The sequence below is a fragment of the Lissotriton helveticus genome, chromosome 4_1 (assembly GCF_964261635.1).
Source record: "Lissotriton helveticus chromosome 4_1, aLisHel1.1, whole genome shotgun sequence".
NCBI classification, from domain to species: Eukaryota; Metazoa; Chordata; class Amphibia; order Caudata; family Salamandridae; genus Lissotriton; species Lissotriton helveticus.
Window position 1 is genome coordinate 1,929,877,342 of NC_136063.1, and position 16,787 is coordinate 1,929,894,128.

The 16,787-nt window shown below is 41.2% G+C and overlaps 1 protein-coding gene across 5 annotated transcripts in view; it reads left to right on the top strand.

Moving 5' to 3' along the window:
- The window catches only part of ATP11C (ATPase phospholipid transporting 11C (ATP11C blood group)), a 905,856-nt gene that overhangs the window by 431,172 nt on the left and 457,897 nt on the right, over positions 1 to 16,787 (top strand). For all 5 annotated transcript variants that reach the window (XM_078688608.1, XM_078688607.1, XM_078688609.1 and 2 more), the window contains exon 6: positions 7,300 to 7,428. In XM_078688608.1, coding sequence (XP_078544734.1) covers positions 7,300 to 7,428 — 129 coding nt within the window. The remainder of the gene's footprint in view (positions 1 to 7,299; positions 7,429 to 16,787) is intronic.

The window sequence follows — 16,787 nt, forward strand, 5'->3', positions numbered from 1 at the left end:
AAATAAACTTTTTCATCAACGTGTGTGAACAGAATTCATACAACTATCAGTTAATAGCTTTCAATCAATTAGAAACTTTAGAAGTATCCATGTCTTCTCCTTTACAGTCATCCCAAAAGTTCCTCAGTTTGTTAGGATATTAATATGTTGTTGTCTTGTTTTTATATGTAATTTAAAAAAATACCAAATCTGGCATCAGGCGCTCTGGTTGCATTTTTAAGAATTGCTTATGTCTGTCGCCAGAAGCTTTAGCAATATCTTTAGAAAAATATAATTTATGAACAGCTCATGAAACTTGTTTCTTTGTCTTTGCAGCCATTATGACCTTGAGTAAGTTAGTATTGTTGAGAAAAAGGATAAGAACACCTCAGGGTCTGTTAGATGGAGAAGCACAATTTGGTTTATGCCCTCATCTGTGTCCTTATTTGTATATTTAAAGAAACTGGTGATGGCAAGTCTAACACCTTAGGTGTTATGGTTCGATTCGATTCGATTAAGCTTTATTCGATTTTTGTAGGATTAAAAATCATAAAAGCAACATCAACATAAAAAAATAATAATACATGATGTACATAAATACAACATTACAATTGTGGAAGACTGGCTGTGGTTACAAAAGTTTTTAAGAACACGTTAAACCGCATGAGGACCCCTTCCCAACAGCAGGATATATATTATACTTTGGATAAAAGTCATGTAAGTCCCAGACGGATATGGGGCCGTCTCCATTTTGGGGCGGGTAAGATCGTAGAAGGGGGACGATGTTCTTGTTTTTGAATTTCACTAGGACCAGATCCCCACTAATGTCTTTGGTTAGCGACCCTAGCCAGCCCACCCTTCTAACACTTAGAATACCACCGTCATGATTGGGCGCGAGTGGTCTGTTTTTGGAAAGCCAGAATAAGACCTTATTTAAAAGTTCCTGTCGGCTTTCAAATTTCCCATGGCAGGGTGCCGGTATACCTGATAGAACAAGAACAAAAGGAGCGGCTTCAGGAGGCAAGTGTATAGATGCTGCTCTACTTGTTACTCTATTTAGATCCGCTCTGGCAGCAGTGTAATTATTAGACCCGAATTTAGGGGCAACTTTGTTAATAACGCATTTTTTAGAAAGCTGTGGTGAAGTTTGGGCATGTTTGCTAGGGTTAATAGGCAATGGAACTTTTGAGGCAAAAAATAAGTCAGGACCGTTGGCTATAACCTTCTTAGGGGTAGAAGGGTTTACATCTTTTGTTATGGAGATAGCCTGCAGGGCTCTACACCCAATGGATGGATCATTATTAAGTGATGGGGGGTTGGCCTGAATGATTCTCTCGATACCCGTAATTCTATCGCCAAGGGCATTAATTTTGTGAACCAGAGGTGATACGATAGAATTAAACAATAACTCTATCTGGGACAGTAAGAGTACTTGGTCTACGTAAGTTCCACTCTCTACCATGGTTAGGGGGGGATTGGTGACTGGTGATGAAAGACCAGCACATGGTGTGTTTAGATGGTTCCCACTTTCCATAGTCTCATCTTGCTTCCTTTTATTATTTGGGCCCTGAGACAAGGCAACACCATGGGTATTTTCTAATAAGTCACATGGTTTCCCAAATGGGGTAGAAATGCTAGAACTTTTTACGGGGGAAGGGGATGCCACTAGGGCATATTTAGTGCCGCATAAAGAATTCATGTCCTCCCAAAAGGACAAGTTTCGCGAGTTAACAGAGTTGAATGGGGGTAATTGACTGGTGTCTGACGATTGTTGCGACTCGATCACGTCTTCACCGAAAGTGGACAGTGTTTGTTTGGTCACAGTAAAGTTCAGGGTCCCCTGGCCTGGATCACATATTAAAGGTAATTTATTTTTGGACCCCTTACGTGACATAGTCTTACAGGAAAGAGAAACACTGACCAGGAAGTGTTATGGGTATAAGTCAAACGATGTGCTTCCTCTGGTTGCAGAGCCAAGGGGGGTGGCCCGTCCCGGCCTCCTCGGTCCTATGAGGGCCGTAGAGGGCCCGCCCTTTGTCCGGGCTATGTCCCGCGCGCGTCCCGCGTTGCAGGATTAGGCGCGAGATTATATGCACTGCGGGCGGGGGGCCGGGAACGCCTAGGGGAGAGGCAGCAGGTGTGGAGCAGAGAGCCTGCTGGTCCTCGCAGTCCCTCGGCGTATGCAGCACTCCAAATCCTTGTCCCAAAGCACATCCCACACAGAGACACGAGCGCTATCCCAGCGCAGGAAATCCCACGTCGACCTTCCCTGTGGCCTTCCCTGTGGCCAAATCTCCGTGAGCGGCTCCCGCGGAGCGGGGGCCGCGATAGGTATTTACATGTTCAGGCGGGGGGCGGGAACGCCGAGGGAAGAGGCAGCAGGTGTGGAGCAGAGAGCCTGCTGGTCCTCGCAGTCCCTCGGCGTATGCAGCACTCCAAATCCTTGTCCCAAAGCACACCCCACACAGAGACACGAGCGCTATCCCAGCGCAGGAAATCCCACGTCGACCTTCCCTGTGGCCTTCCCTGTGGCCAAATCTCCGTGAGGTGTTATGGTTTGAAAGAACTGAATAGGAACACTCTCTTCCTATATTTCTGGCAGGCCATACATTTTAAGAATATTCCTCCTGTTGCGATTTTCCAAATCCTTCGCTTTATTTTGAAGAAAAGGTATTTGTGACTGCATTTTGCTGATCTTTGTATTAGAGTCCTCTAGGTTGCTCGCCCTTTGCTCAACACCAGTCACTGTTTTTTCATAGTGAGCCAGTTTGTCATCCAGTGTTTATAATCTCTTATTGGTTTCTTCAATCCATGGTCTCAAAGCTCTGATCTCTTCTAGGAGTAATTCCATTGATATGAAGGAAGGTGTTTTGACTGGTGAAGGAGAATCATTTATAGGTCGCTTACGCATAAAGCCGCTAGGGGTTTAGTGACACTATAGGTATAAGGGAGCTGCAAGTGTTTGCTGCTATAGCCAAGTTAGTTACAAGGTAGGGGCATTTGCATCTTCCATATTTTCAGGAGCATATCCTTCTTCATTTATAGTATTTCCAGACGATTGAGAAGAACAAGTAGTGTAAGGTAATTTACATTTTCTCATTTTGCCCATGCTGAAATCTGGCTGACAAAATGTTGGTAAAAATCTCAGATTTGAGGAACCACTGGTTGCTAATGACAAGATATCTCAGCTAGAACTAAAGTAATCTAAAAGTAATGCCTAGAAACTTGTTGGTATTAACAGCTCTAACCGAGCCTACACCATCCACATGAATAAAGGTGTTTGTCAGTAAGCAAAAATGAGAGTATAATTCATCATACAAAGGATGACTGAAGTGATAGTAGAAAATAAAAAGAGTATTTGGCATTTGTAATTCTCTGCACTTGCTGTAACAACAGGCAAATAAAAGGGGAACAAAATATGCTTAAAAGTATATATCTAATTCTGGGACATTTTACTTGTGTACACACTCTTACATGCCATGTTGCCTGCCAAAAACACAAATAAATTGCCACATTTCCATCTAAAAAGCAAAGGACTGTAACAAATATGTGAAGTGCAGACCTCTTTCAAAAGGCAACAGGACACTCCAGGAGCTGACTATTAGATTGCATTCCTTTCTTTCCTAATTTGTGTTTTAAGTATAAACTCATTGCAATTTGTATTTCATTTTAAGCTAGAAATGTGGCTTCCACTGCTGGAGAGTTATGGCCTGCCCCTGACCTTTGTCCACAGCTTGTGAAGATTATAATCTTTTCTTTCTGTCTGTATTTGCCTTTTAATTAGACAGCACACTAATCTAAGCAGTGTCAGAGCTTTTAATGTGGATGTCTAAAGCAAACAAAATAGGTGAAAAACAGAAATGCTTCAAAGACCAAAGTCAGAAGTATATTTGGCATTTCCATGCTGTGTTGTGATTGTGACCTGAAAAGACAGCTGGTTGCTTCATACAAAAGGCCTTTCATATATTAGCAGCACTAAAAATAGTTTTAGTTTCATAAGTATAGAAAGGGATGACTCACATGGTATTACATTCTAGTTTTGGTATGTGGAAAATAAATTCACTGCTCTCATTGAAGAATTCTATCCTGGCAATATGGAGCTGAATCAGCAGACAGCCATCTTCACTCTGCATCAAGCCACGCCCCTCCAGCTTCAACATCTTAAAGGCACCTATTTACTTTCTGTTATCATTTCCATTCAGCTCTAAGCTCATTGAGGTTGGCAGTGTGTAGAATCATATGTACTAGCAGTACCAATATTAAAATGTCAAGAAAGGTTCCACTTGCATGCTGTCAAGTCGGGATCTGCATGGGAGGGTTCCAACAATGCAGAAGTACTATAGGGTAATAGGACAACACTCCTCAAACAGAAGTACATCTAAATACACGTAACGGAACTGTGAAAAAGATCTTTATAGAGATTAAGATCATTCCATATTCTGGTTGAAATGAAAAGGAAAGAGGAATGTATTATCAAAATATTGTCTTCAGTGGTTCTTCTGTACCCAGGTGTAGTTGGGCCTGTGAATGAAGACTGAACAGGGTCGAGGCTGTAGGGGTACAGGTCATGTGACATGCAAAAGATATTGCAAAGAGGATTGGCATGCTTAGCTACCAATGCTTCAAGCATAGAAGATGGGTTAGCAGTGGTAGATAAGTGTTCTTTCAGTATTCTCTTGGCAGGAAGCCAGACACCATGCCCTGACCCACTACTGATCTAACTTCACAACTATTAAAACTCAAAGACCTTCCAACACACAAACTTCTCACACCAAGAAAGAAGGGGAAAGCAGAAGCCAAAGTATCTCAGTGGCACCAGGGTAATGTTAGCTCCATCATCCACCTTCCCCATTCTTAACCATCCAGTTCAATGATACAAGTGAAGTTTCTACACAAGTGATTTGGCACTATTTCAAGGCAGCAACTAGAGATTTCATAATCACCTATGTATCAAATCAAAGAAGAATGTGAAATACAGAATTGTATAATATTATGTATAATATAAAATAAATTAGAACATCAGTATTATTCATCCTACAAAGGCATTAGCTGTAGGGAGAACTGTTTCCTGTTTTGTCCTTAGGAAACAAAACATTTTTTAATATCTAGTAGGACCCCGTTAAGTTATAACAAATTGACCTCCTAAATTCCATGAGTTCCTAAGGTTTCTTATTAGGAGCAAGGTCTCTGCTTCCCTTTTTTCTTATCTTGTTTTATGTTAAAGGGAACCCCCTGCGGTAAAGCAGAGGGACAGCCCCTCTTGCTGGGCCTAGATCTAGCAAGGCTGCCTTGGACTCAATGAAGACAAACAATCCCATCTTAGGTGATTAAAGCTAACAGTTAATCCTGGCTAAGGATAGGCCTGTGAAGCTCCTTGTGATTACCTATGTTGATCCATTCATGAAAGGTCAGAGGTAAACCGCACAACTAGTTTATACAGATCAAATGTTATGGCGTATTTTATTATATCAAATTTAGAAACATTTTCCCCAAATAAATGTGATCCACATTGGTTACAAAACTCTACCAATAGTGAGGTGTAAATGTATATCATAAATATATCATACTTTTAATTACTAACTTTCTCAATATGCTATGTTGGTTGGCTCACCAAAGTTCACCCCCCCTGACTGACAATGGTAATCACAAGAAGTGTTCCCTCCCTGAACAGTTATCCTTAGGAACCCTCACTTTACTGTATTGCCATTTTTACTGCCTAGTTTCTCTGCTCGAGGGAGCTAGTGCTTCTTTTCTTTCTTTTCTATGTAATATTGTGCCTTTGAAGTATGTTGATTACATATAACCATGACTATTGTCAATGTTTGTAATGTTTTGCTTCAGTCTGGTTGTCTGTTTCTAATGGGTAAGCACAATCAATGTTCATTGATATGTAAGTTAGTTATGCTACACAAGTGTTCAAAATAATGAAATACATAAAAAATATTTCTTTACTAAATACATACATAGCTATATTATTAAATATACTATATACACTAATTACATAGCAGCCTGAAGTGGTCCTGTGCTGACAATAGTAGAAAACATTGCAGATAGGGCACACTTAAAAAGCAAACTAAAGAATGAAAGTATTTCGCGACATACCCATTGATCTGAGTGAAGTTAGCCCTTACACAGTTCACCCATGAGGGAAAGTCTAGTCATTTTAACAGAAACGCATTAGGCCAGAGACAGGTATGCAGGCCACAGTCCTTGCTAGAATTTGAAATCAAGCTGGAGAAAATGCTAAAGATGTTGTTACTGCAATGTAGATGAATACAATTTGTTGTATATGTTGATGCTATACAAATGTATTATTTTTTGCTTCTATTAAACGTTGCTTGCATGTTTAGATTGTTTGCTTGGCCTTATTCCAATAGAGGTAACTTCAGCATACCCTGAGTTTCAATTAAAAACAGGTCTTAGAACATACATATAGAAGAGAGAATCTATTCAATAAATTCTTTTTGAATAATTATTCGGTTTTAAAATTAATTATATACAAAACCTTATATAAATTGCAATACATAATACAAATGTTAATGTAGGTCGTATTTTAAAAAAAAATATTCTTTAGGGATATTTTTAAATAAAAAATATATTTAATTAATTGTAATGCACATTTAAGTTAATGTGCTGTAACGATTTCTTGTTAATAATTCTAGATTTCAAATAATATATACTATTATTTCCATTCATATTTTATAGTAACATATTTGTAATTTTTTTTAGTTTAATAAATTAAGCTGTACTTTACTATAATGATATCCCTGGTTGAGGTTGCTGTACTTTACCATAGCAAGATCTTTGCCCCGATGGCAGAGACCTCTGCCTGCGTTTGAAATGTTATGAGTAGGAACTTTACACTCATAAATCCTGCTCTAGGAGGCTCTACCATGTGGTGGAGAAATGCAAATCTACAACTAGGAGCAACTTAATTCTCAGAAATGGTGAATAGCAACAAGTGTAAAGCTACTCTTATGTGCTGGAGTAGATTTACAAACGAGTACATTTACACATATACATTTACCTTTGTGAATCTGGCCATTTGTTTGTACTTTTGCACCTAATTTAAAAAAAAAATCTTTTTAGGGGCTACCTGGTCGAGGGTTTTGGTCATGCTGAGAAGGCCATTACTAAAGGCTCTGGGCTTGTTGTATGTGGATTTAATTAGACTACTTTAGACTGTTATTCAGACTCACTTTCTTTTTATCCATTTTTAGCCATAGGATTCAGTGAGGTTTATTTTAATTCATGTTTGAAATTGTTGGGCGATCAATGAACTACTATTCAGTAAAGTAACAGTTTTCTTAATCACTGCAGGTTGGAGATATTTTAGAAGTTGCTGACAATGAAACCTTCCCCTGTGACCTGATATTCTTGTCCTCGAGTAATGATGATGGCACTTGCTCTGTTACTACAGCAAGTCTGGACGGAGAATCCAACTACAAGGTACATATGCAGCCTAAAGTTCTTGCTGTTGTATTTTTTCCCCTTTATTTTGTGCTGCTTATGCCGATTCCGTGTTGCGTGTCTCAGACTGCATGATAGTAGTTTATCTCACTTGAGGGTGCTGGAATAGAGGCTCAGTATTGGTTCATTCTACCAACTCTGTGTGCGGGTACATCGTTACCCACCCAGGTGCACTATAAGTTGTTACTGGAGTAGTGGAAGAGGTTAGATAGGGCTCTGAGTCCCATGTTTAGACTGTGTGGCAATCTGTAAATTGGATATTGTTTGGCTTTCATACAGTTGTGTATCTTTCAGTAGCCAATCAAAGTCTGTGCTGCTGCCTCCCATGGTTGCATAGTTAAATACGGAGATGTGGAATCAGCCAAATTAGTCCGATGTGACCTATAATTATTCACGGTGTACCGAATGAAATGCAAGCATACTTTTTATGTCTGGCACAGCTGTTGCTTGATGTTAAAAAGAGCTTTAGAGAGCAGTACTCTGATGGGCTTAGGCTTCAACCATACAATTAGCTTCCTCTCTACAAGTTTTGATTGGACAGAAGAAGGTTGCTTCCACCAAAAAAGAGTATTAGTTTCGCACTTTGTACCTTGTCGGAAAGGTTAAGCTCAGTACAGTAGTCATGAGATGGTTATAATGCAGAGTGAATTACCTATTTATTATGAAATGTTATTAAAGAGATAGCAGCCCTTTAATACATACATTTCATGACATAGAATCTCAGCATACTGTATTAGGCAAGGGTTTTAATGTTGGTTACCCCGCTGAAGTACCCTGGGGGTAGACGATTTGCTCTATGACAGTTCCCTTAAACATGTCTTTGGAAGAGTTGTATGTTGTTTTATAAACTACAATTGTGTATATATTGGTAATGTCTTATGACTGTATACCTGATGGTTGCTGTCCAACCAAATTCAGGGGCAGCAGAGCAGACATGGGCTGGACCCCAACTGTGGGGGTTTAGGTCGTTTATCACTGGTATCCATGTATCGGTCCTACAATGACGCTGCAAATTGAGCAGGTACACGCTTTTCACACTTTGCTCCCAAGGTAACTAGGGTGAGCAGTCAAAGGCTTCAGCGAGGTAGTGTGGGGGGCAAGAGCTCAAAACGCAACCGTCAAACAGACACAAGAATGCATTGACAAACTCAGTGACTATCTTAATAATACGAAAGCATTTAAGTAACCAAACAAAACCTAATACTACAGGCAAGCATTTACACCCTCTATGGTATCCTTTTCCCATTGTAGGAATTATCTAGTGTGTTTGGGACTTTTTCTGTATGTGCGGGCATAAGCATAGATTGGGCAGGTGTGGTTCAGTAGCTCTATACTCACGTGGAGTATTTTGCAGTTCAGTTCACCGTTCGTACCCAAAAATTGACTGTGTAGGTATCAGTCATTGTTCCCAAAGCGGAACAACTGTCTGTGTCTGTGTCTCAGTCTTTCATGTGTGGGACCGCATTACCTGCTCACATACCTGCTGTTTTGTAGCTCTAGCTGGTGTTCACCTTGCCTACGCTTTCAGCGGCCCCGCTAACATGAGAATGAGGTGTTAGCTTCACTCTGGTCTAGGACCACCATGCATGTTATGTTATGTTATATGTGCTTGTATAGCGCGCAGCTGCCCCAGCAAAGGGGCATCCCGGCGCTTTCAACAACAGAGACTGATCCTGGATATCACAGCTGAGGGACTCTAATATAGAACAGACAGAAAAAACTATTGTGATGGAAAGAGATAGGTTTTAATAGCTCTCCTGAAATCCGACAGACCCTGCAGGCCACAAATCTGAAATGGCAGGGAGTTCCATAGTTTGGCCTCCAAACAACAGAAGGAACGTCCTTCTGCTCGACAGCGCTTCACATGGGGAACCATGACCTGGTGCTGCCCGAAGGAGCACAGCGCTCGAGATGGAACATACGGGGTCAGCAGATTACAAAGCTGCATGGGCGAAGCAAGTTTCAGTATCTTATAGGAAAGACATAGAGTTTTAAACTTGATTCGCTCCGCCATAGGAAGCCAATGGAGTTTCTGAATGATGTCGGTAATGGGACCGAACCGAGGAAGCCCTAACAAGGTTCTAGCCGCCATGTTTTGGATACGTTGCAATCGAGCAATCTCAGCTTAGCCCCCAAAAGCAGGGAGCTAGCATAGTCCAGTCAAGATAAAATAGTTGACTGGACAATCAGCTGAAGCGTTGAGGGTTCAAAAAACTTTAGAAGAGGTTTAAGACCTTGCAAGAGACCAAAACATTTACCGGCAATTTTTTGGGTATGGATCCGAAAACTGAGGGAGAAGTCCATCCACACCCCCAAGTTCTTAACCTCCTCCTTAGTTTCTGGAGTCTTGCCTAACGCCGTCGGCCACCAATGCTCACCCCACAGGCTTACATTCTTACCAACTAACAAAACCTCAGTTTTACTTGCATTTAACTGTAAGTAGTTGGTAGTCATCCACTCCGCCACGGCCGTCAGGCCGTCTCTGAACCTAGAGGCGGTCAGGGTGGAACCTTCAGTCAATGCTACCACCAGCTGCGTGTCGTCCGCATATGAGACTATGGGAAGGTCCCACTGCCTGGCGACCGCAGTGAATGGCAGGACATACAAGTTGAATAATGTGGGGCTCAGAGCAGAGCCCTGAGGCACCCCATATCGATTGAGTGCGCCTGAGATAGAAAAGGGGGAGCAGTGTATCGAAAAGATCTTCCAGACAGAAAGGATCTGAACCATTCCAAAGCCTGGCCCGTAATACCTGCTTCCTCTAGTCGTTGTATCAGTATGCCATGTGAGACCGTGTCAAAGGCGGCACTGAGATCCAACAGGATCAGTGCCGCCGTCTGACCCGCGTCAAGAATGATCCGCAGATGCTCAGTCATGGCCAGGAGAGCAGTCTCAGTACTGTGGCCGGATCGGAAGCCATTTTGCCACATATCCAGAATGTCATTGGAATGCAAAAAGTTAGTTAGTGTGGTGTTAACATTTGACTCCGCCACTTTCGCCACCCAAGGAAGGAGAGATATGGGCCTAAAGTTTTCAGGCTTGGCCGGGTCCACCGCTGGTTTCTTAAGGATGGGGGACACCCATGCCTGTTTCCACCGTGTCTGCACCATGGCGGAGGAAAAGGAAGAGTAAATTATCTGTCTAAGAGGGGCTAAGAAAAGCGAAAGAGACTCTTTAAAACGAGCAGGCTTAAAGGGTCAGCTGGGGAGCCTGACAGATGCTGCCTCTGAGCTGGGATCTGAAGCGTGTTAGTTGTAGTCAGGTGCGGCCTTTGGGACAACCACACCTTCTCCACTTGAACCTCTTGGAGTCAAGCATCACCTTTAAGAATTACAGAGGGGCTGAAAAGTGTAGATCTCTGACTTGATCTCTGTATGTAGTTCACTGTGAGGGCTGCCATGAAAGACCGGGAGACTCCTCACAAGCTGGGATGACTGCAGCTTCACTTCCAAATGCAGTCAGCAACATCTGGGTGTTCTGCATGCTGGGAACACAGCTGGCTTGTGCCAAACTAAACCTGTGGCCTTTCAAACTGGATCTCATTGGGCCCAGTACTTGGACACACACAACACAAATTCATATTACCATAGATGTGTTACACCCACTGCACATAATTGCACTCTGCACATACACAGAATGTTAACACAAGGTTTTACGGTTTACATGAGAGATGAACGCCTGATGTCAGATGCCATAGTTCTTATCTATTTAAAGAATGAAAAGTTAAAAAAATACAGTGTGCCTGGCGTATTTATTTGTAAAATCACATATTAAAGGCAATAGCCTATAGACACTTATTTTATTACTTGGAATCTCACGGATTAACATATTAGGTGAAGGTTTTGTGTTGGTTACTCCCTTTGACAAAGCTTGAAGGGTAGAAGATTTGCACTGAGAAAATCCTTGTCAGAGGTCTCTTAGGCGGGGTTAAATATTATTTTGCCAACTCTACTTTTGTAAAGAAATGTTCGTGGTGCACATTTCAGGTCTGGCTTGATAGCTGTAGCTGTCTTCCAGACTCTTGCTATCCAAAATTATATTAAAGAAATACATTTGCTTAAAAAAAAGAGGGCTTTGGATTTGCCCTATTCATCCATTGGTCTGTTCGATTGTGACTCACATTCTGCTTCACACCATGTCAGCATAGGAAATGAGATAATGGGTCATCCCACTTCAGCCCTTACCTTTATTTTCCGGTGAGTGACATCACAGATCTAGATCCGCATGAAAATGAGTAAGCTTTAGTGCCAGGGCTGGTGAGCCAGTACTTTAGTTTTCTATTTTCTCATTTTATAGGGTCCCTTTCATTCTATTCCTCCTTTTTTCCATTATATTTTTTTGCGCCGTTCATTTACTCTGGACTGAGCAGCATCCGTGAGGCCACTAATTCTAAACCAGGCAATCCTCTTCAAATGGTGTTGTCGATAGTGTATCATTGATTTGACATTCCATGATGCCACCACCTTGGATCGGCACAAAACTATATACTATGCACAGCATCATTTCATGATGGCCGCTGGCTGATATGTTTGCAGTTTACTCATTTTTATTGCCGTTATATGGCCGCCACATTTAGATGGATTCTTATTTTTTTTATCTAATTTTATTCTTTGAATGCACATTGAGTATGCTTATTGAGTTTTATGTGTTTCCTTATTAGTAAATTGGTGCAAGAAAGAATCAGTGGGTCAATGAATGGATGCATCAGGTCTGGGGTGAGTGACAGAGTGCATGTATGATGAGTTATTAAAAGCCCAAACCCATCAATAACTGCAATCCAATTACAGTACAAGCCAGATGCCTTAGCACTGACCATGCCTTTTTCTTCTGTTGCCTTTGAATTGCTGTGCCTGCACTTATTTCTCTTTATTTTCGTGCTGCTTAAGGAAAGCGTAACGTTGCTCTTTGAAATATTAATACCTGTTGGTAATCAATAGTCTACCTGCTTCCGCATCTCCTGGAGCTCATGTGCAAAGTCCCCAACCACATTCCCTTTGCAGAGCGCTGCCTCCTTCTAAAATATTAACCAATCTACATTTGTTTCATACCATTTGCAATGGGTTGTTTCTATGCGGCTAATGGTTTATGCTGTGATCTGAATAGAGTGAGAGTATGTGAATCAACATTTTTTTCATAGGTATACTGACAATAACTGCGTTTATTAGAGTTTTTTATAACTACAAACCTGAGAAATTAATTGTGAACCCATTTCCAGAAGGGTGTTTTATCTTAAATGAAGCAGAAAATAACCCTTTCTGTATTTTTGTACAGCCATAGGTAATTGTATTGTAATTTATTTTTCTCCGGAATTTCATATTGCGCAAACTTGACCCGAAGGTATCAGAGCGCTTTACATCAGCACTTGTTACATTACACAAGAACACATTAATTTGTGTTAGGCAGAGGAGATTAAGTGATTTGTGCAGAATCACAGGATGTTGAGCTTCAATGCCGAGACTCGAACCTGGTTCCCCAGATTTGAGATTGACAGCCCTAGCCGTTAGGCCACATCCGCTTACTACCCCTGATAAGGTGCTGAAGTGCTTTTTCGGCTAATAGCACGCTACTCCAGAACCCATATAGGATTAGTGTGAATTAGTATACTGAAAATATGAAAGTAATGTGAGCGGTGGCTATGTTAGTCTGTTATTTGGATTGAGAAGGATAGTGGGGGAATAGAAGAGGGAAAAGGTTTGCATTTATAAGCGCTTGCTACCCCTGATGAGATGTTGAAGCGCTTTTCGGCAAGTAGCATGCTACTCCGGAACCCAAAAAGGATTACTGGGGAATCAGTATAGGGAAATATGAAATTGGTTTGAGCGGTGGGCATGTTAGTCTGTTATTTGAATTGAAAAGAAATAGTGGAGGCATAGAAGAGGGAAGGGTCTACAGTTTATTTTTGGAGTTCATAGCAGTAGGAGGGGGGGTGAGATGAGTAAAGGGAAGGTGGAGGGGGAAGAGTCAGATGGAAGGGTTTTGATAGGCTTGTTTGGAAGATCTGAATAGTAAAAGAGGTATGAAATGAAGCAAGGAGGGCTAGAGGAGGAAAGAGTCTAGAAAGTGTTATTTTGGGGATCATAGTAGTGGTATGGTGTTTGGGTGAATGAGAACAGTGGAGGTAGAGGATATATTGATAGAGTTATGGGGTGAGAAATAGGGTAGTGCATTGGTTAGAGAAGTAGAATAGGGTTTGAGATTAGTCAGAGAGTTGATGTAGAGGATATATTGAGAGTGATATAGGATGAGAAATAGGGTAATGCATTGGAGAGAGTAGTAGAATGAGATTTGAGATGAATAGGAGTTGAGCCTGAGGATATACTGCGAAAGATACAGAGTGAGATATAGTATAGAGTAGTGCATTGGATATGCTAAATTAGAAGTAAAGTAACAAATACTAAGACACACAAGTATACTGAAGGTATGTACATGCGCAAGGAAGGCAATATATGTGGATGAAAGCTGCATTTAACAAACTGGCTTTCAAATGTTGCTGCACTCAATAATTAACTTTTTCCTTTTTTTGCAATTCAAAAGTGAAGCAATTGTAGATAAACAGTTTTGAGAAAAGATTTACTTATTTATGCAGTCACATATACAGGTTTAAACATAGAATAATGTAACTATTAGTAAGATGTACATTTTTAAGCAGAACCAAATATCTATATTTTTTAAAAGATAATTATTATACATGTTTATACAAAGCAATACACGTATGTAGGTACATATCTATAGTCCAAATGAATGCTTCTATACAGAGGGATATGCTGTATATTTATGTTTCACTTTTTGGTTATGTGGGGAAGAGCCAATTATGGACCGCTTTTGCTGTCTCGCCTCAACTATGGTTTTTCCCCCAAAAATCATACATAGTATCATTAGTGGCTGCAAGCATTGCAAAGTGGTGGGGTGGGTAGAGGGCAATACAAACAAGAAGACAATAAAAAATGAATACAATTGTACTTAGCTGCCGCTCTGGCGGCAGCCGCTGCCACCACCTTGCTCCTCTCTCCCAATCCTCGACTCTGTCAGCTGGTGCACACTGCGCAGGCTCCCAGACGCCAATCCCAGCACTTCACCCTTGCTGGAAATAGCATCAGAGAAGCGCTCTGATTGGTCTGAGTGCCCTGGTTCAGCACTCACAGGGACTGGGAACCTTTGTCAGTTCTTCACCCAGCTGTACAAAACAGCCAGGTGGAGAAATGCTAAGTGCGTATGATGGTTTGGCTCACCCAAGACTGACGACCAAACCATCATGCGCAATTATGGTGTCCACTATTACTCCTTCTCCCTGCTCCAACTGCCCATAGCCCAGCGCCGCCATCCTAACCTGGCTCCATAATAAAAATTAAATGATAATAGCTCAACTTTATTAACGTTGTGTTATAATTGTTTTCTTCCTTTTATACTGCTCAGAGCTCTGTGGTGCGACACTCCTCCGCCTTAGCGAAGGAGCAGCTGCTGCATAGTATGCATATTTAGAGCAACTTTTTGGTCAGCAAGCTTCATCTGCAGGTCTATTAAATTGTTGTTCACATTTGCTCCCATCCACAATACTATGCTGCATATAGGTGATGGGGCGGACCTCTGTGTGCATTGGGTCCCTTCACTTTGTATAACTGCACTGAGCCTGGGTACATTATTCAGATACCTAAGAATAGTTATCTTTTCCGTGTCAACTCTGGTTCACAGTGGATTTTATTGTATTTATTTTTTATATTAACTTTATTTACCAGATATTTATTTTGCCTGCATTTGAGGTGCCCAGTTAAATGAGGATTTATATTTCATCTATCTTTTGAAGTTGCTTGCATAAAGTGTTTAAGTAACATTGGAGCTGGCTGCAGTTTAAGTACTTGGTTAAGTGGTGATTTATTTTTGTCTACTTTAGAAACAATTCGAATCAAATAATATCAACATTGATAGCCTTGAAATTTATAATACAGTACTTGTAAAACAGCCATACCACTGAATGTTTATCATTTTACAGTTGGTCTTGCAAGCATTTGGTGGCCACATTTAGGGGGCTACACATGTTCCATTTCATTTTATTGCATATAGTTCAAATAGTCAAGTCAAGTCAAGAGGTCTTTATTCGGTGATTAAAAAAACACCATAAAAGCACATATATACAAATGATTAAAATACAATTAAATCATTATCAGAACCCTGCTTACGGTACAAACTTTTTTTTAAAGAAGGTAAACAATATACATTCATTGGGGTCGTGTGAATCAATCCCCCCCTAGTTACCCTCAATCGGACCGCTACTTTAATAAAATTCATGATACAACATAATGTCAGTGGGTCAATCGCTTGTTGCAGAAAAAGTAAAGCAGTTTTAGCGTGGGTCAACTTAGCTTGTTTCAGAATTCCTACCAAGAATCTACACCTAGGCATTGAATAAAAAGAACACAGTAGTACAAAATGAAGGGAGTCCTGCGGAGACCTATTGTCGCAGCCGCAGGCTCCCTTCTGCTCAATGGAAGATAAAAAAACAGGTGGAGACGCCAATAAATATGGTAATAAATTGAGCCTAAAACGTCACATTAAAAACCTATCCTGGGCATTATACATAAGGTATAGGTATGGTTCCATTCCCTCAGTACTTTTGACAAGACTATGGGCACTCACAGTACATTTGGACCCTTCAGCCTCAGCTCTGCGTGTTATTCTCTCGGCCAAAAAAGCTCTCTTTATAATCGCTTTATCCTGAGATACAATTGCTGCAGGATCAGTAAATAGATTCTTATAGCCGAGGTTTTCCAAACTGGCCTTTACATAATTGAGCCATGGAATACTCATACTTTTGTCCCTTCCTACGCAATCACTTAGAATTTGCCTACTTAGGGACGCCTCGGGGTTTGTCCAGATTTTCAACCAGGCCAAGATGGGTCTAAGCTTCACCAAATCTTCGAGGTATGGCCTCCCTAATTCTCTATGTGCTATAACAGCTGGGGTACTCTGTGGGATTTTCAGAATTGATCGTAGATATTTGTTTTCCTCCCGCTGTAGTTGGTTAATACAATTCAAAAGGGGGTGGTGATGGACAGAGTATCTGAATTAAGCAGAACACTCCTACCCAGTCAAAAGATCAGGGCTTGATCCATCACCGTTTTTTAGCTCACTGCACCATCCCAGTTCAGAACCTGGCTACATGCAAATTAGTCTGACCCTGGCCCAGTGCATCATGGGAACAGGGCAGACCAAACTACCAAGCCAATTCTTTACTGGAAAGGAAACAAGCTTCCGGGGACCGGTTTCTGGCATTACAGCCGTCTTCGGCCCGGCTTGCTTGAATCCTGATGGTGCAGTGAGCAAGGGACTCACATCTGAGCATA